General features: G+C 47.0%; 1 protein-coding gene across 1 annotated transcript in view; it reads right to left on the bottom strand.

Moving 5' to 3' along the window:
- The window catches only part of KCNK9 (potassium two pore domain channel subfamily K member 9), an 86,368-nt gene extending 74,658 nt beyond the window's left edge, over positions 1 to 11,710 (bottom strand). Inside the window, exon 1 of the mRNA XM_061995858.1 lies at positions 11,125 to 11,710. Coding sequence (XP_061851842.1) covers positions 11,125 to 11,710 — 586 coding nt within the window. The remainder of the gene's footprint in view (positions 1 to 11,124) is intronic.
- Positions 11,711 to 22,579: the final 10,869 nt, after the last annotated feature.

Genomic DNA, 22,579 nt, shown 5'->3' on the forward strand with positions numbered 1-22,579 from the left:
AGATCCCAAGCAAGATTCAAGACAAACTTCAAACAGGCTGTGTGTGTCCAGAACCATTAAAAGTATGGCAGGAGGAGGCTACTCCATACCTTGCCGCAAGGCAGGACAGTATGCAGAGGTCATTCTTCACAGATGCTTGTCTATCCTGTTCTTCCAGACTGAGCAAAAAAGAGCCCACTCCCTCCCCAAGCAATGTCTTTCAGTGTTTCACTAGTATCACTGCTAGAAAGACTTTTTTCTCTGTGGCCCCTCTTAACGCTTCCTTGCTGTTGTTTAACAGCTTCACTTATTCACTGTATCACACTCGAGTTCCTCAGGAATAGACTGTGGTTTTGATCAGATTTGAAAAGCTCACCAGGCTGGATTCTTTTCAAAGACATCATGGAAATATTTTTTTTAACTGCTCATCACCCAATCTGTAGACAGGTTTCAGCTAGTCATCCAAACCAAGACCATACATTCTCAAGAGCCAGAACCTTCCATTGTGATCCTTATTGCTGGCACCCTATTCATCTACCTCTTCAGTACCACCAGCCTTTACTGTAGCCCATCTGGAGAAAAGAAAACCTCTTTAAATCTTTGAAAAAGAAATCTATGATGTCATACCACAATGCCAGCAGCTAACCTACCTAGGTCATAAAGACATTGATTTCAAACAACATACAGCAACAGCAATGAAGTAAGTGTGAGGCTTTATGAAAAATGATGTTTGGTGCCAGTCCAACAAGTCAAACCAAGGCTGAATGCAACTGATATAGATTAAGCTGTCACAAGCACAGCGGTGGTATGAAGGCTTCTAAATGAAAAGATAATTAGGAGTGGGTATTTGGGAAGAAAACAAAAAATGAAGCCATTTTGACTCCTACCTAGTGCTTCTCAAGCATTAAAATAAACCTCTTGGATGTGCAGTACATTCATGAACTGACTTGCAACGCTGCTAATTTGCCTCTGTTGGCCTACATCTGTAGGTATCAATGGCTGTTTCCTCTGACTGGCAGAGTGCACTCATTAAAGCAAATACATTGCTACTAAAGTCCTAATTGTTTTGAAAGTGCCCTTTAAATAACAGACCTTTTACTACTAGGCAGGATGTGTTTTAAGAGCAAATCATGGGCTTAAGCTTTTGCTGGCAAAAGACTGGATGATCATTTATTTGTTTGTCGGAAAAAAGAAGACAGAGAAGAATACAAAAGCATATGGGGCATCAGTCCAGAGAGAACAGCTACCATCTCCTTCCTCTTGGGATGCTCATTCTCACATGAAACAGCAAACGCTGGGAGAAACTGAAGGAGAGAGTTTAAGAAGATCACTTAATATATAAGTTAAAAGGTCAGCTGAAGAATTCAGGTCAAATCACTGGGATTTCCAGGTGCTTCTGATGGCACAGATCCAGTGTCACTGTTTTAACTACCAGCTGCATAGAACTAGCTTTATCTCATTTCCAACACACCTAAGAAACACTGGGGGGGGGAATGCAATGGTAATGGCAATGGTAATGCATATTTGACATCCAAGAGCAAAGAGTAGATCAGGGACTTCTACAGAGTATGTGGCATAGTGATGGTGGGTAGATCCCTTCAAATGTTGGGAGCAACTCTCACTCCTCAAATATTGGTCTCTAGACTTCCATACATCCCAAAATATGCTTATTTACTCTTTGGCAGTCTAGGGCAATCAAGGTTTTTTGAAAGCCTAGTATGTGTAAGGATCCTGAATAATGCTGAAAGGGCATCCTTCTACTGTTTTAGTTGTCAACAGAAAATACTATTTGCTTTATCCTGTAAGGAACTCTTCTGCAACTCCTGGTCTACCACTGGAAGCCCAAGAAGTTCCCAAAGGCAAGAAAAAAATTGGGGAGAACTGAGACTTCAAGTCACCTCTGCGAGTATGAGGTGTTTCTCTGACAGAAGATGGTACAGGCAAGTTCAATCATTTTTATTTCATCAACAGGTTTGAAACATTTCAGATGCAATATCTTATAAAACAGTCTGCATGCAGAGCCTCATGGTCAGAGCTCCAAATCCTCCCTGTTGCTGGAGTTCCATGGCAGGTCCTCTAGTTTCCATAGAAAAATTAACCAGAGTACCAAATTGCAGATTTTGTTAAATGATTCCTGTCAATAACACTGTTTTCACTGAGTGAAGTCAGACCTGTTTCACCATACAGTCCAAACTAGTAAGAAGTAACAGCATCTGTTCATTTGTTCAAGTAATGGAGGCCTAGACCTTTGAAACATGAGTATTTGATGCCTTCTCCTACAGTATCTGATCCTGAAAAGTTCCAGATGGGTATGAAACGCAGCAAAGTGACAACTCAAAGCACCAGGTGGTCACGGGCTTGTTACAACAGTTAATTTCTGATACAGTTCCCATAGCAATGGTCTGTGGTGGTTTAAACATAGAAGGAGGACATCCTCTGGAGAGGACATCCAAAGAAAAGAGAGTGGAAGAAACAAAATATTCCATCTGCACCCAAAACACCTCTGTAGTGAGTTAATGGTAGCTCACATTGGTAATTGCTGACAGGGCCAATTGCCTTGGGAGTAGATCTCTTTTATTTCTACCTTCCTTTCAGCATCAAGAACACCCCTGAACTGGGAATCTATGAACATTTCCTTGCAGCTAATCTCCTGCACTATACAATTAGAGAGAGCTGCCACAGGTTTCATTCATCAATCTGTGCCCTAAAGCGCTCTGTGAAATTTCCCTGCCTGAGAAGGCTCATGCAGCTTGCAAAGGGAGTGATCCTCCTCTGTGATGGGAGAGCAAGGAGACAATCAGCTTCCCATCAGATACCTATTAACCCCACTACTTTTCTCTGAAGCTCTTCTTTCTTGCTGGTGCAGGGAAGGACAATACTGTCTATTTGCTCCTAATCATGCTAAGAAGTAACAAATACATGAGTCCTTAATAGAGGGCCTGTCTTTCATTGACATGCCCTAATCATCTCCATAATGAAAACAGTTAAAAAGGATACTGAACCCTTTAACCAACACATGGCTGCAGAAACCTCCCGTGTTAACTGATCAGATATTTTTAAGAAATGGTCACTTAGGTCCTTAAAAAGAAACCCAAAAACCTGCCAAGACACTCAGGAGGTTCTTCCTCCAAAAGAGAAAAGAAGAAAGTGTGCATTGCACTTTGAAAAAAAAAAAAAAAGACATCTCAGTGGATCAGAAGAGGTTGGATCAGAAGAGGTTGGATCAGAAGAGGTTGGATCAGAAGAGGCTGGTTGTTAACTGTGTGGCAGCAATGAAAAAAAGCAAAATAAATAGATAAATACACACCACCAAAACATGTAAAAACCATCAACATTCCTCCTCAGGATTTCTCTTTGCTCAAAGACTAAGGTGTGCAGTAGGCATTTAGTTTAGCCTTTCAATTAAATAAATAAAACCACAAATAAATACCAAAGCCAACATACATTTCAACTCTACAAACTCTTTTTGCTTCATTATGAAAAAACATAATAATATGAAAAGTGCAATTACAGATATTTTCCAGGAGTTAATTTGCTATAGCATATAGCTCCTTGCATCATGTCAAATAATGGCCTGATCCAAAACTACTATGACTCAAAATATTCTCACCATTATTTACAACTGACTTTGGATCAGTTTCTGGGTTGGTAGGATTTTTCTATTATATCTAGCAACAGGAAAAGGGGTAATGGGGTGAAGCTGGAACACAGAAAGTTCCATTTAAATATAAGAAAAAGCTATTTCGCTGTGAGGGTGAGGGAGCCCTGGCACAGGCTGCCCAGGGAGGATGTTGAGGCTCCTTACTTTGAGGTCTTCAAGACGCGCCTGGACACGTTCCTGTGTGACCTGATCAAGGCTGATCTGCTTCTGTAGGTGGGTTGGACTAGATGATCTCTAAAGGTCCCTTCCAACCCCTACCATTCTGTGATTCTATGATTCCCTAATTCATAGATCTGCTTTAATCAAAGAAACAGCCATAACTACACCATCAATATCAATGTTAGTTGTAGTAGGGGAGAGTATAGGTTATATACACTCTATACATCTGGTAGGGTGGAGGTTAATTGGGAGAAGGACTCTATCTACTCATTTTTAAGTTAAAGTCAGTAGATTGCATGGATCCAGAGAAGGCAGTGAATTCAAATTAATTTTCATCACAGCAATCTATATATGTGAAATTTCAGAAGTCATCAATGGCTTCATTCAAAAAAATTCACAAGTCAAAAAGAAATGAATGGGCCTGCTACACACAGCAAACATCTGTTCCAAGTCCATAGTAAACTCTTAGTTCATCTTGGAAGCAAAGGGGACTCTTACTGATTAGTTCTGCATCACCAGTAAGCATCCTTGCTAGCATCTGTTACAGGGAAAGAGGACACTTCATGTGTCCTTCATCTGGATTCAGCCAGGGATGTTCAGTGAAATTCATAGAAACTGGGTATCTACAAACCTAAAGGGCTTTTGACAGAAGACACATGCATAGTAATAACACAAGATGATCACCCAGAACTGTATATGCTCCTTCACAAAAGAAAGCTCCAGGTTTTGCTATTTTATTGCATGTCAGAAGACCTAAGCTGCCAGAGATTGTAATACTACCTTGGATTCATTATGGATCTCTGCCTTTCATTCGTTTTCACTATTTAATCTGGCTATAAACTTCCATGTGGTCTGAAAGAGTAAGAACTCAGCTGTTTGGCAATTAGAAATAGTTCCAAACCTGAGTCTTCAGAAAGTCATTTTATCTTCTTGTCTCTAAATAGAGGATGATTTTTACACAGAGGTGTTGGGAAGATGAATCACCTAATGTCAGAACAGCATTCTGAATATAAAGTGCTGTGTAACTCCAGCTCGAAGTCATGAGCACGGCTTTCAGCATTTATGAAAGAACATGCTCTGGCGTTGAAGGGACTAAGCACCTCAGCTCAGATTGCCTTCAAGGAAAGACAACAGCATTCTGGTCCTTGCTTTGTGATAGACCAGCAGTGTCTGACCCAAAACCCTCAGTGTCCAAAAGCAAGCTCTCCATTAATCAGATTTTCTGTAGATCAAGCTTCATAGTTCTGATGGTGTTCCCAGAGAAAGCAAAGGCATTTTTATCTTTTTTAGTTGAAGCAGGCATAAGTCCATAGCTAACAGCTAAGCTTCTTCCTTTATTCTTAGTCTAGAACACCTTCTCTCTCTCCCAGTTCTGCCCTGTGAATTTCTGCTTGATATCTTTTTATCAGCAGGATCATTTTCTTCTTCAGTTAACTTCTTTCTCAAAAGACTCACCGATACCTCTAACTTCTGGCCTTGTTAGTGGGTAAACACAGATATTTCTGTGCTGACCCTTTCAAAGGTATATAAATGGGTTTAGTGCATAGAAAAAATAATCAATAAGCAAAGACAATATAGTGGAGAAAAGGGAATTTCAAAGATCTTTGGTTTTCTTTCTCAAGAAAAGCAAACTAGCTCAGGAAGCTCAAGACTTGGAAAAAGGAAGATTCAGAAAATCATAGAACATACATCTGATAAAGACTGTGAGAGGTCAGCTAGTCCATCTTCCTCCCCAAAGGCAAAAGCAGATATAACTCAACCATTCCTAACCGATTTTTGTCTAAACTCTTTTTAAAACACTCCAGTGATGGAGATTCCACAGTTTCCTCAGGCAATCTCGTCCAGCACGCAACCACCCTAATAGATGGGAAGAGTTTCCTAATCTAAATCTCACTGGCTTCAGTTATGAATAGTTAAGGGGAAATAAAATAACATCAAATCCTAAAAATCCACAAGACACTAATTTCTCAAGCCTGGTGACAGTAAGGAAATGTACAGACACTATCACACAGCTGAGTGGCGAGACGTTTCTCAACGCTTCCCCAAAACTGTTTTTCAGACTCTTACTGGACATTGCACTTGCACTGCCAGTAAGTCATACAGTGGGAAGCTGCAGTTCAGCAGCAGCTGTATTTTTGCTTTGCTTATCAGTGATTTTTAAAAGGCTTTTGCTAATGTGCCTCTGGCAGGAATGTGAGGTATCATTGCAAAACCAGTTTTCAAGAACACTAGAACTGTATCTACGAACATGTGAGCAAAATAGCCACAAAATCCCCTCTATGTTTGCAGAACAGGAATCACAGAATGGTAGGGGTTGGAAAGGATCTCTAGAGATCATCTAGCCCAACCCCCTGCTAAAGCAGGTCCACCTAGATCAGGTCACATTGGATTTAGGGTTGTTTTTTTCTAAATTTCCATGAGATAAAGAATACAGCATGAAAAGATCTTGCAGAATATTTTTGTTATGCAGGAGAGCAAAAACCTACACACAAGTTCATCTTCATGCAGCTAGCTGAAGCTGACCTCTTCCTTTCCTAGGAGCTACCACCAACAGATATTCCTGCCCTAGTCATGCAGTATTCTCCACTGAAGCCTCAGATGGTGTGAATGAATAGGATACTTCAGTGCATCTACAAGGAATCGTATCACCAGAAAATCTTGCTCTCTACTTTCACCTGAGTTTACTAATAATAAAGTGGCTTTGATCTACTCTGTGCTTGTTTAGTTTTTTATATAAGGTATGACCGTCAAAGTTCTGGTAAGTCATGAATGCAGCAGCTAACTGACCAAAGCACTGGTGCCTTTATTCTCTTTATTTCCCTTTCTCTGTCTCATTTTCTTCCTTTCTTTCCATTGCTAACTGTCCATCTGCCATGATTACCTACTCAAAGGACTGTCTTTAAATATTACTATCCATCAAAACTCAAAATGCCAGAGGCTGGTCTTAAAGAAAAAGCAATAATGCCAAAATAATTCACATAGGTAAAAACACTTCTGTCTTTTTCTAACCCAAATTAGAGACATTGCAATGCTACAAGTTTGGTATTTTTATACCCATTTTGCCAGAAGGGTAAAGTAATGCAGAGAAAAGATACAGAGACTTAACTAACTACCTTGAAATGGATTTAAGCATGTGTTTGCTTAGTTCATTAATGCTGGTTCGAACTCCCTGTCAGGCCACCTTCTGCCAGAAGTATGTAATCTCCTAGTCTGGATGTAGACAGTTCCTGAGTCTTTTGCTTCTCAGTAGCTGAACAGCTGTCAATTGGGGGATATTCCATTCACCACCACAGATATTTCACCACATTCTTAAAAAATGCCTTGTCTCTGTTCACCAGGATGGTTCAGTCATTGCTTGTAATAGGTTTGAAACTGAAAACAAAGGCCTAAAAGCTAGAAAAAAAAAAGAGACTAACAATTCACGGCACACTCTGTCTTAATTTTGCTCCCCTTATAGTCGCTTCTCACGGAAAAATAAATAAATAAAGCTCCTAAGTCTGTTGTTTCAGTTCATTTTAGGGTGACTTAAACATCTTTCAGTTCTTTTCATTCTGCACAAGCCTCCAGAAATATTCAGTGTTTACTAGAGCTCAATGGTGTTAAATCAAGTATGACTATCACCCTTTAAGGCCTAAATGATAGAGCGATATCCATACCAATAACACATTTTGACAGCGTTGACACCTGCTTACACAGAAGCAGTTTATGCACTCTCTTAAACCTGTTGGAAAGGGCATTAAAACTTGGTAGGAGTCCTAGGAATTATCTTTAATTTTCAAAAGTTGGTGTTCTCATTTATTGCATCCAGCCTCTCGATGAAATGTCTGGCGTATTCTACAGTGTATCTCACAAAAAAGTAGCTGAATGGACAACTTGATTAAATCACTCTGTGCCATCATTTTGGTCACGTAACTGGAAATGGCTGTGTAACTGAAAATGGATAAGAAATTACACTAGCTAACTCTAAAGTGAGAACAATCCCAAAATAAACTCAGCAACTGGTGGAAGACAAGAACACCGTATTAGTTCTTTTTGATCACCTAAAAACTTTCGCAGAAGTCAAACATGACCAAAACATCACAAAAGCAGGGTATTTCTCTCCTGGAAATGGATTTTAAGAGCGGGTTAGTCAAATGTTGTAGCACCTGGGGTTTGTTGAGGTTTCTTTTTTTTTTTGGGGGGGGTGGTTTAAAAAAAAAAAAATTGAAAAAACCCCTACATTGCATCTCAGGAGTAGTAAAAAAACGTTGTGTCCCAGGTGAAAAAGCCTTGTTTCTATTCACTCGATCAGCACTCGCTTCTTTGCTTAGTACTCAGCTTGACAAGTGATCAACACTCCCCTACAACCCTCTAAAACAAGCAGAATGCCACAGACTAGGGGAAATGAGAGAGTTCACCAAACCTCAGCGCTTCGCCTCTCACGGCGGGGCTTTCAGATTTCCATCCTCTCTTCCAACAAGCGTTTAATGATGTTTTGTGAGAGGAAGGGCCGAGCCGCTCCGGTTGCCCGGCGGAGGCGGCGCGGGTCAGAGCCGGCGCGTGGGGGCGGCGCGGCGGGAGCTGTCCCTTCAGCACCACGGCTGGGAAAGGGCCGCCCCAGCCGGGCTGCCGAAGGCTGGTGGCCCGTGGCCAGCGATAAACGCCTTTGATTACATTAAAGTGATAGTAGTTTAAAGCAACGGAGAGAAGAGAGACTGGCATCGGACACGTTGCTGTCATGGGAATATGAAGGAGAACGATCAAGTAACATAAATCAGTCTGCTGTCACATCCGTACTGTTTGACTCTGTGGTCTGCTGACCGTGCTTCAGAAGTTCTGTGAAGGCAGATAAGGCAACACAAGTTTTTACTCACTGTGCTTTAAAAATCAGCCTGTGAAGGCTAGTTGGATGCACTTTTGCAGGAGGACCTATTGACTGCAGCATGTTCACTAATGCAAACACCACTGCATGTGCTCCCTGAGGTCTGCCCCAAAGGTTTCAGAGGGAGAAGGACATGTATGTGAGAGCGTACTCACAGCCAGGTTGAAAATAAGAACCATAACAGAAGGTTGACATGAACTTTAAAATCATTGCCTTGTGCAAGAAACAGAGAGAAGAAATCTTCCCTTCTTTTCCTGAGAACTTAAACGTAGAAAGCTGTTTTTCCCCTCTGTGAACCAAATTACATTAGGATAAATAAGAAATTAAAGAAGAACCTTCAAAGCCTCACTTTCACGGGCCACCAGCAGATCAGATAACATCACAAAGCTACTTGAGGGATGACACACAGAACAGAAGCACGTTTAGAAAGATGAGGATAGCAAGTATTAATAAACTTTAGAAAGACAGATCACGTATCCTCCTGGAGCAGCTTCCCAAATGAACAATCATTACAGAATGTCTATCTTTCTGCACCATTCTTTATTACCACTCTTCCTCCCAGTGGTTCCTTGTTGCTATAGACATTTTAAATTTAAACAATTCTGACATCCCCAAGCTCCTACAGAAATGCACGTTATCCCCTTATCCCCTGCACGCTGAGCTGCTCCAAGCTTCCCAAACAAATCCCAGCTCCTTGCAGGAGAAAATTCTGAAGCTTCTCAAGCAAGTTGGACTTGTGTCCAAGGTAAAATATGGGCAAAACAGCAAACTACTGTAAAAACAGCCCTTTCTACCTGTCATGAACCAATCTGAAGTACACAGAAAGTCTTGCAGCCACCTCTTAGGCAGGAGTCTAGGGCACCGTGAGCACACCAGCGTGTAAGTGGAAGCACTGTAATCCTGAGGGACATGACAGCCCAGCACTCACTTAGCACAAATAAATGACAAGAGACAGATCAAGGAAGAGAGAACCACTGAGCAAAGGAGGAAAGAGAGTTCTGACCTCGTAACGAACAGCAGGAAATCTAAGTCATCAGCCAAAGTTACATTCTACTTTATATTCTCTATACATTCTATGTTATCCCTTAAAAATCTTATCTTTGTAAGGGCAAACAGGCTTTAGATGATCTTTCAGAGGAGATTTTTTTACTGCCCCAGGTATAGTATAGTTGAACACAGATGTGAGTAGGTATAGCTCAAAGGGCACTGGACAGCACATTCTGCTGAAAACTATCAGTATCTTCAGGTGGCAACGTGGAAATTTCTTCTAACAAGCCCTAAAAGCTAAAAAGATCGAGTCCTTTTGTGCTAATAAGAGAACTGATCTTTCGTGTCCTGCTCGATATAACGCACCATCAGACAGCCACTGAGCTAGAGAGGTCTGTTCAGATTTCCCCAGATGTTAAGGGGGAACATCAAAAAGTGCTGGGAGAAGAACACTGCCAACTGCTTCAGAAAACCCATCTTCATGAATACAAAACCAGGCAGAACAAACCTCATCAAGCTCATCAAGCTGGAGTTGTAGCACAGTTCTGCATGCGCTCTGCAGCCTCCAGTTATCGTGGCGTTTATTTTTACTGCAGGGAAGCAAACTTTATGCGAAACGCTCCATGCTAGCTGTGAGGAGCAGAGAAGTGCAAAAACGACAGCCTGTGCCTGTGTCCACTGACTGTCCCTCAACCACCCTGGGAAATGGCATGCCTGGGAAGCACGGATGTGACAGCAGGCATGGGTCTGCCTGTCGGACCATGTGTCTCCAAAGAGGAGACACAGATCATGACCAGTTGGCACATCAGAAACTCCAGCTGCAATAAAAACTTCAGGATTATGTTGGGAATGCCCAGGAAAGGCTCAGCAATAGGACTGCAACTGTGGGAACCCCCACCACAGCCCTTAGCAACACCAAAACAAAGTTTGCAAAAGCAGGGCTTCGCTGGGCTACATCAAAGCTTTCCCAGCTGATCTAGTTCCCATGCCCTCATGGTTTTCATCCTCATGCAACTGCCCTTTGTCTAAGTTTTTCCCGTGTCTCTCCTAGCAAAGGTACAAGGAGGAGCATGGCAACAGGGTCTCTCTCTTCCTGAGCAGAAACCCAGGAGAACACCTTTGACTCTTGCCACCTCCTCCTTGCCACCTAAATCACAGCTCAATGGTAGCCACCTGGCCAGTGTTAATCGTCCCACTAGGCCAGTCACACTCCTGTCCAGTCCAACCCGGGGGATGCAGGCTCCATCTCCAGGGGAAGAGGTGTCTGGTGGAGGTGCGGGACACTGCCAAGTCCAACAAGTGCCCATGAAGTGCAATGAATTACATAGACAGGAGAGAAACAAAAAAACCCCCCATCTGGCACTTAACCCTTTGTATGCCACAGCCCCCCTGCCCCTCTCCCTTTCCTCCTCAGAGGGGGCTTTTGAACCAGACGTGGCCCTGGCCCCAGAGGGCCTCCCCGAGGTGAGACACTCACCAATGGTCGTAATGACCGTGATGGCAAAGTAGAAGGAGCCGGCAAATTTCCACTGGACGCCGGCCCGATGCGGCTCGGACTGCATGATCACCAACTCCAGCTGCCGGTAGTCCTCGCTGGTGATGTTGTACTTTCCTTTGAGCCGGATCTCCTCGGCTTTGAGTTTCTCCTCCTCCCGCATCTCGTTGTCGGACTCCAGGGCATCAAAGACGGCAGCCCCGACCAGCAGGTAGGTGAACGTGCAGATGATGAGGGACAGGGTCCGCACGTTCTGCCTCTTCATGGCCGCCAGCAAGGGGCGAGTGAGGGGACCATGTCCCCCCCTGGCCGCCCGGGGATCCGACAGGCCGCAGCAGCCGCAGCAGGGGGGCAGCTGCCGGGGGGACCGGCGGCGCCCGCCGCCGCCGCTGCCGCCGCTCCGGGGCAGCTTGTGCTGCGGCGGCGGCCGCTCTCCGCCCGCCTGCTCGGGCTCCTGGGAGGAGGAGAGGCACAGGAGGCTGCTGGAGCGCCGTGACCAGGTGCCCTGGAGCCGGGAAACTCTGCGCAGGACCTGCCCAAACCAAGCCGTCCCAGTGCGCAGGGCCATCCAGGGCACCCCCGCTCCGCCCCAGCACCGCGGCCAGGGGCAGGGGGTCCCCGCCGCGGGAGGGGGGCGCTGGGCGGCGCCCCGCCGAGGCGCCGGCGGCCGCGGGCCGGAGTCCTGCGGCGGGCGGGTCCCCCCGCGAAGTTGGCGCGGCGGCGAGGGGAAGGGTCCCCCGCAGCCCGGGCGGGGCGCGGCGGGGAGGCGGGGGCCGCCGCCGTCCCAAGTTTCTTCAGGCGGCGCGGCGGGGCCGGGAGGGGCCGGGCGGCGGCAGCGCGCCCATCCGCGAGGAGCCGCGCGGGTGCGGGGACGAGGGCCGGCGGGCGTTCCGGGCTCCGGCCGTCGGGGGCCCGACCCGCCCCGGCCCCAGCTGCCCGGAGAAGCGCCGGCCGGGCGCGTCGGGACGGGCAGGGCGCTTTATTCCTTCCGCCGCGGTGCGAGGCGAGCGGCGGGGAGCCGGGCTGCTGCAGGTGGCCGCGGCGCGGGCAGCGGAGCGGCGTCCGGCGCGGCGAGGGAGGCGGCGGCGGCAGCAGTGTCAGGCGGCGGGCGGGGAGTTGGGGGCAGCATCCCCGGGCGCGGCGGGCCGCGCCGCCGCTCCGGCGGGAGGCGGGGGCGCCGGGCTGCCGGCGTGGCCCTGGCGGCGGGGAGCCAGCGCCCCGCAGGAGCCGCGCCGAGCGGGAGGAGCGGCGCGGAGCCGCCCCGGCCGGCGGGCGGGGGAGGGCGGCGAAGAGGCGCCCGCCGGGCGAGCCGGCAGCCGCGGAGCACCTGCCCGGGTAGCGGCGGGGCGGGACGGCGGCGGGCGCTGCCTCCGGCTTCGGGCTGCCGGGAAGGGCGGAAAAAAAGCCGGCGGCTTTCCCGGAGAAGAGAGCGGCCCGGGAGCGCGGGGAGCGGGCTTGGCTCCCGGGGACACAAAGCCAAGAGATGAGGAGAAAAATTGGAGGAAAAAAAAAGAAAAGGAATAAAAAAAGAGGATAAAAAAAAAAAAAAGCTACTTTCACGGCTGCTCCCCCGGCGCTCGGGGCTGGGGCTGCTTTATTTAGGATGATTTTAGAACAAAGCCGTTAAGAAAAAGAGCAACCGTCCTCCTCCTCCTCCTTTTCCCGAGCTCTTGACATCATCTCGGGGAAAATCGAGCCCGCGCCCCTCAGCCATCGCCAGCGCGTGTGTGTGTGTGTGTGTGTATGCGTGTGCCTGCTCCGGCGCTGGCACGGGAGGCGGGAGCTCGGCCCGGCCCGCCGCGGGGAACGCGTTAACCCCGTCCGCGCCGCCCTGTCACGGAGAAGCCGCCGCGCTCCCCCGGCGCGGCTGTTTCCCGCCTCCCCCGGGCTTGGCCACGCCCCGGCCGCCGAGCGGGGCGGGCTCGTGGCGTTCCCTCAGGGACGGCTCGGAGCGGGGCGGGCGCGGAGCGCGGCGAGCGTTGCCGCCCTCGGGCCGAGCGGCGGGTATGGGCCGGGACTGGTGGGCTCCCGGCTTCCCGTGCCGGGGGGCGGCAGCGAGCGGGGGCTGCGGGAGCGGCTGGGCGGTGCCTCAGGTAGCGCTGCCCCCCGCCCCGGGGAGAGCGGCCCCGCGCCGAGGGGCACCTCCACACGCTGACATACGGTCCTGCGGCACGCTGCTGCGGCCCCAGCGCGCACACACCCCACAGCTTCACATCTCGCCTCACTGCTGCGACCTCGCAGCTCCGCACACCACGGCCCCGCACGCCACGGTTCCACACATACACAGCCCAACACACCACAGCCACGCACACCACAGCTTGACATCATGCCTTTTGCCTGCCACACGCACCCCACAGCTTCACATCATGCCTTTTCCCCCTCCACACACACGCAGCTCCACACACACAGGCACCCACACATGCTGCTGACCTTCACACACCACAGCTCCACTTGCTGCAACTCTCCAAAGACAGTCTCACGTGAAACTTCCCTTCCAGTCCCGAGCCAAACATGCCACAGCATCACATACACCAACCCGCCACACAACACGCAGCCATACACATGCTGCTCAACCACACCACAGCCTTCTACACACCATCCTCATTCCACAGCCCCTGCCCCAAACGCACCATAACCTCCCCAAGCACAGACCAGTTCCTGCTGGCACACCTCCCTCCTTCAGCAGCAGCTGTTGCCCCTGAAGCCTGGGGCTGCTGTAGTGTGTGCCTTGAGACAAGGCTGTCCCTTCTGGTGTCACACCTGTAGGCCTTTTCCTGTGATAGAACTGTGATTTTCAACCTTATTCAATGAAGGCTGGGCTGCTTCTGACTGCTCTGAGCCTCAGGTGACGTTCCTTCCTTTTAGGTCTTTCTCAAATCCTAATACCCCAGGACTTGTTGTTTTCTTCCCTGCTAAAAGCAACTCCATCTATCTCAGTCCTCACTACATGTTGTCTAATGCCTTTGGACACTCTTCCTGAGACAGAAGAGGGCAATGGGAACCCATTACCTTGCCAATAGATCAAATCAGTGGCCCGAGAAGGCAACCTGAAGGCAGGTGCCCTCTGAAAAGTGCAGAGAAAGGTGCCCTCTGAGCAGAGAAAACAGGTCAGAAAGCCTCTTCGATGCAGGGAGGAGGAGTTCATTCATTCAGCAAACAGTTATTTCACCCAGGGCAAATGCTGCTTCACATCACCTGTGCAAAACCGGAATCATTGCGGCAGCACATGGAGCAGGAAGGTCTCACCTGCTGAAGGAAGCTTGTACGCAACAGCAACAGGGCAAAGGAGAGGAAAGAAGGAGAGAAGAGGAAAGATCTGGTTTCGATCAACTCCTTAAAAACAGAAGTCTGATTACTGCTGCCCATTTCTGATTGCCCAAGGGAAAGCAGGAGAAAAAGAAGAATCTATAAATAGTTTGCAACACAGAGAATCGTATAGCAAAGTTGCTGGGAAAGATCAATAGCGTGATTCAAGGAGGGCTCCAAATTACATCTCAGGGGAGGGAGGTGCTGAACAGAATTGATAAATGAGTTGCAAATGCTGTGTGTGTTGTGTGTATCTAATTAACAGAGGGTGACTGGGATCAATAGCAACGAAGGAGCTGGTCTAAAAATAGCACTCAGGCAGGGATTGCAACCTGCGGGCAACAGCTTGGATGGAAATGTCCCCTGGAGTAATTAACCTTTAGCTGCAAAGTGGTGGTTAGCGTGGGGTCAAAGTGGAGCCTGTGGGCAGCTGGGAGGGGATGAGGTCTCCGTGGGACTCCACGGAGTAGCGTGACAGTCATGGAGGATAAAGGCACAGCCATGAGCTCGCAGCCTTCCTTTGATCAGACTGCAGCATGGAGCTGCGAGTTGGTGGCGTGTGCTTTCTGGAGAAATAGCTGAATATTAGCATTTTGCTGGGTTGTGGAACGGGAAATATTTGTACTTCTGAGTACTTGTGAAGGGATCAACATTGCTTAAGGAAAAGTCACAGACATCTTTTTAAGCATCTGTTTACGTCTACAAGGATGTGGGATTTTCATCTTTTTCTTTTGCAGCCCTTGTTGCCAAGAAAGCATCCACCTCTCTGAGGACCGGTCTTTGCTTAGCAGCAGAAACTCGTATTTGAACCACAGAGCAAATAACATCCAAAGAGAAGTGTCCTTCTGTCCTTCCATCTGCAGCAGAGCAGGCAGGCAGACTTCAGGGAGAAGGATTATTGACGTTGGACAGGATGATCTATGGCTCAGCTCATGGGCTCTAGAGCCAAAGTGCCAGGCTGAGCTGGCATCACCCAAGTGAGAGCCAAAGACGCCTACACCCAGGAACAGAAAGTTCATTGTCAGCCTGAGTTCAAGCTCAGGACTCAAGGTGTGTGGCATGACTGAAATCATAAAGATCAATAATCTAGAAAATATCTCTTTGCAAACCTGGCACAGAAAGGATTGGAAGGGTAAAGGGATGAGTGAAAAGATTTTCTCTCTTTAATATAGAAGGAAGAGCCTAAAATGATCTTCCCTGGCCAAAAGTTTTCTCCACAAGGTTAAAAAAAAGTCTTTTATTCTGTTGTAGATGGAGCTAATGAAGGAGCAAACTTTGTTTGGTAACCACAAGGAAGATTAACTCGCAGGGTCAGCACATATGTTAGTTCCTCTGGGTTTAATGTAACTGGAGGGAGAGCGAGCAGGCTGCAGGATAGCCCTGAGCTGTGTAGTGCTTGCCCTGGCTGCTGACAGCTGTGCTAACCCAACATTTCGCCTACTCTCTCCACAGAAAGCCAACGGGAATTAGAAGTCTCCCACGTTCAAGGTAAGACTGTGTGGGTGCTGTTGTGATAAAGCAGCTCTCCTGTTTTACCTTGGGTTCATCCTGCACCAAAGGCAAGAGCTAGCTGCAAGGTAACAGGCTTCTGAGTTGCTTTGTGGACCTCTCGGTTGCTCTTGTTGGCCTGTCAGAGAGACTCCTTGAGAGAGATCAAGTGTCTCTCTCTGCACAAGAAGGAACTGAGAGCTGCCAGCCCATGAGCAATCTTCCAGCTGAACCCCAAGAGCCACAACAAACCCAATAAAGAGAAAAAGGCCCAAAGCAGGAGAATAACCACAACACTTGATCAAAACTATTAAGAAAAAGAGCTAGCCTGTTTATTTTTTGGCACAGGTGATCAAGAAACTGTTTTCTTTCTTTCAAAACAGTGGCACAAAGATGGTCAGAATGGCAGTTCTGATTCAGGGCCAAGCTTCTTTTAGCCCAGAAGTCTCTCTCCTGCAGACATGAGAGAGAAATGAGACCAGAACCAGTATGTGAAATTCTTTTTCAGCTCCTTAAATACTCCTCAAACCTCAGACTATTTTAATTCAGGGGATTTTCAGAGCCTCAGTTAGTTGCTCTATTTAGTGACTCACGATGTATCTTTCTCTCAAGAACCTGTCTTCTTTCTTCCTGAATCCAGCTAAAATTTTTGCATCATCAGCAAAAGTTCTCACCCTCCCCCTAAGGAGGAGTTCAACAGATCGGTTATTTGGAGCAAGAAGAACATTCCCTTTTATTTATTCAGACAGTGGTCCCCAATCCCTGTGCTAGAAGAGAGAGCAAACTGCAATTTCTCCATGCCACTCATGGTTTGGTAGAGACTTTGTTGTCCAGTAAGGTAGCCCCATTTTCAGCCACCACCCAGGATGCAGGGGCATAATGTGACAGCTCTGTGTGCCTTCCCCATCTGTCTAATACAGCAAGAGGCTCCATGTGCACAGGGGAGCAAGGCAAAGGTGCAGCCCTGGCTTACTTTGCCCTAAAAAGTTTGTCCCACCCTTTGGGGGATTTCTTTGAGTTACTGTAATAAAACTACCCTACAATGCATTGTCCTCTCCTGGCTGCATGCCCTGAGGAAGCAGGAGATATGTATCAACACTTGATGGGTGTTGAAATTCGCCTTGGATATTCTTTTGAGTGAGGATAGCCAACTATTCCTGGAAGGTGGTCACACATGAGGGGTTGTTGCCGTGCTGCTGATATGAGAGGAGTGCTTCAGTTCTGTAGCAATTCCAACAGTCAGTGAGAGGCAATGCATAAGGAAAACACCGCAGTTTCAGTGAATAAGAATAGCCCACCAGAGGTCTACAAAACTCATTCACGAAATGATAGGACCATGAATGGAGACCATCCTTCACAGTGCAGCTGCAGCACCCAGGGAAACGTTGCCATTTTAAGTACAGTTTGAAAATGCACTATCTGACCTAAAGCCTACCATAGCCATATCTACCAGCTCTGGTGGCCTTTGGATCAGAGATTATCACAACAGGTATTAGAGATTGGACTGTAAGGAGTCAAACTCCCCTTTAGCTTCACAGGTTCTCCCCACGTCCTTTGCTTCCACCAGCTGTGTGCACTGGCACAGTGTTCGTGGACCACGGACTTACCTGACTGCAAGAGGAAGCTGAGCTGGGGTTACTGGGTGAATACACCTGTGTCCTTAGAGCAGTAGCTCAGGAAAATGATGGAGGAGGGAACTTTCCCTGTGCAGCTCTCGTTTTATTCTTTGTACCTTTTTCCCATTGATGTTCAAAGGACTGTAGCCTGTATCAGATCCGCTCAGACCCGTCTCAAATGATTCAACAGCCTTCCCTTCCTCAAGCGGTGTTTACGGAGAAGGTGGTAGAACGGGATTGGTGCTTTAATTCTCGCCTCCTTTCCTCCTGTGCCTGCAACATGACAGTCCTCTTGAAAGTAATCAGCAGTGACAGAAAACATGCATGAAGAGTCTCATTGACTTAGGGAGAGGGTGCTTCAGTGAAGCAAGTTCACACGTAGGAGAAAAAAGAACAGGATCAGACCTACACTTCATATTTTTTTCCCCCACTCATTTCTTTTTACAGGGAATTCTCTAATATTAAATCCACCTAGGTGGCAGGAATGTGAGCATCTGGTCCAACCTAAATAGTCTCTTCTGTTCTATTTTTACATTCATGTATCATTTTTATTCAGCAGAGCTCGTGCACGGCAGAAAGGGTGAGTTCACTTCTCAGCATACAAGCCAAAGGTCTCTTCCAGAACTGCTGTGAAGGATTTGGAGGATGTTTCACTCAAACACAGGATTTATATATAGACACAGAGCTTTCATTAAACATGAGCAGCTAAGGGGACAACATCAGTCACTGATGGTAATGTATGCATGTCTTGTAGGCACGCTGTAGAGGAACAGGCTGCCGCGGAGAAATTAATACAGCCAAAGTGTTGATTGTCGAGGCATTTGTTACTGAATTGCCTCCACCTAAGCTTCCCGAGCCAATATGACTTCTAGATCTGTTTGCAGATTGCCAGATGCTCACAGTGTGACTGTCACTTTTGCATTTACTGCAGCTGATGCCTCAATGTAACATTTGATGCATATTTAGATGACTATGTACCAAAACTGCCACAAAGTCTCCAAGGAGAACCTTGGCAAAGTAGAAAGCAAGATCCCAGTACTGGTACAGCCTTCTCCATCATCACCAAAAGTAACTGCCAATTTCCAGAGCACTGGGAGAGGCATCTTCCTGTAGCAAAAGGGGTCTTATGTTTTGATACAGCAACTTCTGAATGAATTTGTGGTAGTGTGCCTTATCTCAGAATCGTCACTGAAGAAGGAAATTAATTGCTGTGGGGGCTTCCTGGCTAGTGCAATAAAGCTACAACTGTTACTAATGGAATGCCACTGTAAAGGAAAATAGGAGCTGTCATGAATATTTGCTGTGGAATTGTCCAGAAGAAAAGACTCCACGTTGCTTGGAATATTTAAAGACTGAATAAAATGTGCTGATTTACCTTATTTCTCTGCCTTTGCTGCTTGAACAGCAGGACCTAGCTTTTATCTCCTTTGAATAAATGGACTCTTGTACTGGTTTTGTGTGGAGAGGTTTTGGTAGCAGGGGGCTTCAGAAGTGGCTTCTGTGAGAAGCTGCCAGAAGGTTCCTCTGTGTCTGATGGAGCCAATGCCAAGATGAATCTGCTACTGTCTGAGGCCCTGGTTGATAATGCCCCTGGGATAACATACTTGAGAAGAGGGAAAAGTTACTGAACAACAGCAATTACAGCAGGAGAGAGGAGTGAGAATGGGAGAGAAACGACTCTGCAGACATGAGCATCAGTGAAGAAGGAAGGGGGGGGATGTGCAGCCCATGGTGCAGCCCATGCTGAAGCTCTGCCCCTGCAACCATGGAGGCCATGGTGGAGTAGAGACCCATCTGCAGCCCAGGGAGGACCACACACTGGAGCAGGTGGATGCCCAAAGGAGTCTGTGACCCCATAAGAAGCCCACACTGAAGCAGGGTCCTGGGCAGAACTATGGACCTGTGGAGAGAAGAGCCCTTGCTGGAGCAGTTTGGCTGGCAGGACTTGGGACCCCACAGGAGACTCATGCTGCAGCAGTCTGTTCCTGAAGGACTGCACCCTCAGGAAAGGACCCATGCTGCAGCAGTTTTTACAGCCCATGGGAAAGGCCTCATGCTGGAGGAGGAAAAGAGTGTGAGTCCTCCTCCTTTGAGGAGGAAGGAGTGGCAGTGGCAGCATGTGATGAACTGACTGTAACTCCCATTCCCCATCCTCTTGTGCTGCTGGGGGGAAGGAGGTAGAGAAATGAGGAGCAAAGTTCAGCCCAAGGAGAAGGGAGGGGTAGGCAGAAGATGTTTTAAGATTTGAGTTTTATTTATCATTATTCTACTCTGATTTGTTTGGTAACAAATCAATTTCATTTAGCCAAGTTGAGTCTGTTTTACCCATGATGGTAACTGCTAAGTGATCTTAACTCAAGAGCCTTTCACTGTATTTTGTCTCCCATGTCCAGCCGAGGAGAGGGAGTGATAGAGAGGCTTTGGTGGGCCCCTGGCATTCAGCCAGGGCCAGCCCACCACATGTGTGCACATCCTTTTTATTTGGAAGAGATTGGGTGGACTCTTCCACATCTCCTTTTCTGTTTTCCTCTTCAAGCACACATGAAAACACTCACCCTTCAGATACCTCTCTGATTTTCAGAGTGCATTTTGCTCTAATATTTTTTTCTGGCCTCTATTCCCATCATTTATGACCTGACCACCTCCCAGTAATGCAAAAACTTTTTCTAACTAACATTTTGTTCCTGCATATACCATAGGGACAGAGTTATCAAAGCCATAAGAAAGCCTGTGGCAGGTGGGGTGTCCAGCTGTAGCCTTAGACTTGATCTTTCACCAAGAGGGGCATCCCATGGGCTGCCCCCACTGCCTCCACCTACATCTCTTGCACACCTGTCTCAGTGGTCCAAGGCCTGAATATTCCAGCATAATCCCCAAATACATCAATTGTGGGTGCAAATTCAGAGTCTACCTAGGACATATTAAGGCTGAGCCAGTGAAATCTGTTGTAAGGAAAGTGGAAGAACAGCCTCTCCCCTCTTCTCCACAGACAGACTGTGGAATGGAAGTGTCAGCTTTATCTCACCAAATTCAGGCAGTGGCTGAACTAACTAGTAATTAAGAAATTGATGCTAAATATTGTTATTACCGTATCTGACTGTGTGGAAATGGAAGTAAGAGCACGGCAGTAGCTTTAATTCAATTACATTGAGCTGTGCCAGAGTCTCTTACAGTTATTTTCCAAAATAAATTCCAATATGTATATACACACAAGGCTAAAGTGTTTCCTTGAAAGGAAGATTATAGTTCTACTTGTAGAGATCAAGCAGGATATATACTCTAGTGAAAACCTTTCCTGGGAAACTCGGAGAGTCAGGGCAAAGGCAGCAGCATCTCATGGAGAGAATTTCCCACCACCTCATATTATCACTTGTTTTGAATCTGGAGGAGGGAGGGAAAATGAACCTTTAATAACTGCTCAGCTCTAAAATCGATTTCAGTGCTCAAGACAGCTTGTAAATACACAATATGCTTTAGAAAGGGATTGATACCAAGGAAAGGGAGGTGCACGTTTTCCTGCTGTTGAAGTCAAGTAAAGCTTTTCAATAGCTTCCATTTTCAAGAGTGCAGAAATGGCTGCAGTATTAAGAGCCTTCCTCTGGCTAAAGATGAGGGGTTTGATTCTCAGCTCTGTTACACACTTTTACATCAAGGGTAACCCACTAAGAACTGACTTGCTGTACATGTGTTATGAGAAAAGAATAGGACAAAGACTTCTATTAAAAATTTTCTAACAAGGACATAAATTACGATGATTTACACATTTGGGCCAGGAGTTGAGAGTCCTTTTAAAGCCACAATTGATTGATGAAGCCTCACAACATGCCTGTGGTTCAGTAAGTGCTCTACTCAGTTTGCAGATGGTTGCTCTGAAGCACAGCATTGTTACATAGTTACAAGCCAAACAAATGAATTAGGAGCAGAGCATGAACAAAACCTAAGTGCCCACACCCTAACTATCATACAGCAGTGCATTGAGACATCATTTCTTCAGTACGAGGCCATCTGACTGATGCAATAAAGTTATAATAATGCCTAAATAGAGTGAGAATTTCTGCAGTTTTGTCTCTCTCAGCTACCAAAATACATGACTTAGCACTGTCACGGTGCTTCTGCCTTTGTATCTTCATGGTGTGGCATCTCTCCACTCCAAGACAAGTGGCTTTGCTCAACAATCCACACTCCATTTAAGTTGCTGAGGTAGGGGTTGAAAAACTATGTTTACTAGTAGGCTTAAAGATGCTCGACTGCTCACCAGGTCCACTAAAGGCCATCTTGAAGGACCAGCCAAGTCTAGGGATGGCTGCCATTCATGACTTGGGATTTACATATACAAGACAGCAAAGGGCCAGAATGCAGAATGAGGAGTATGACAGTGATGGTTGTTATGCAGGAGATCTAGCTTAGATGGAGGAAAAAAACAGACTGAAAAGAAGGTGTGGAAGACTGAGGAAGGAAGTGAATAGAGAACTTAGGAGCTGAGGATGAGGGGCTAGGAGGGAGATGGGTGATGTAATCAGCCATTTGGCACTGGGCAGACAAAAAATGCAGTCACACTGCAGAAAATGTTTATCAATGTCCACTTCAGCTGTGCCTGCAGCTTTATCCTCTTGAAGGTAAGAGAGGAGGGAACAGATAGCACCCATCTTTTAGTTTCCCCAGGGTGGCAGATAATCTGTCAGACAGGATTCGAAATCTAGGAGGTTCTTGGGAAAGTCACATAGTGTTCAGTAATGTTACCACTGTACTGGCAGAATAAAGTGGGCACTCAGACCCAAACTGTATTTCCCACGGGCATTGTTGTGCCTTGAAGATTTCTGAGCACATCTCTTCCTCAGGCTTTTTTCTTGCATGGATGTAGCACTGCAGAGAATTTTGCTTTGTGCTTGTGTGTCAAGCTGATAGTGTGAGGGAATAAAGAGCCAAGGCTTCACCAACTTCTCAGTTTTCTGATCCCACCCTCCCTGAGTGCAGTTGGAGAATCCTTATGTGTGCTGATAGCAGAGCACTAACCCTAATATACTTCC

The sequence above is a fragment of the Colius striatus genome, chromosome 4 (genome assembly GCF_028858725.1).
Source record: "Colius striatus isolate bColStr4 chromosome 4, bColStr4.1.hap1, whole genome shotgun sequence".
NCBI classification, from domain to species: Eukaryota; Metazoa; Chordata; class Aves; order Coliiformes; family Coliidae; genus Colius; species Colius striatus.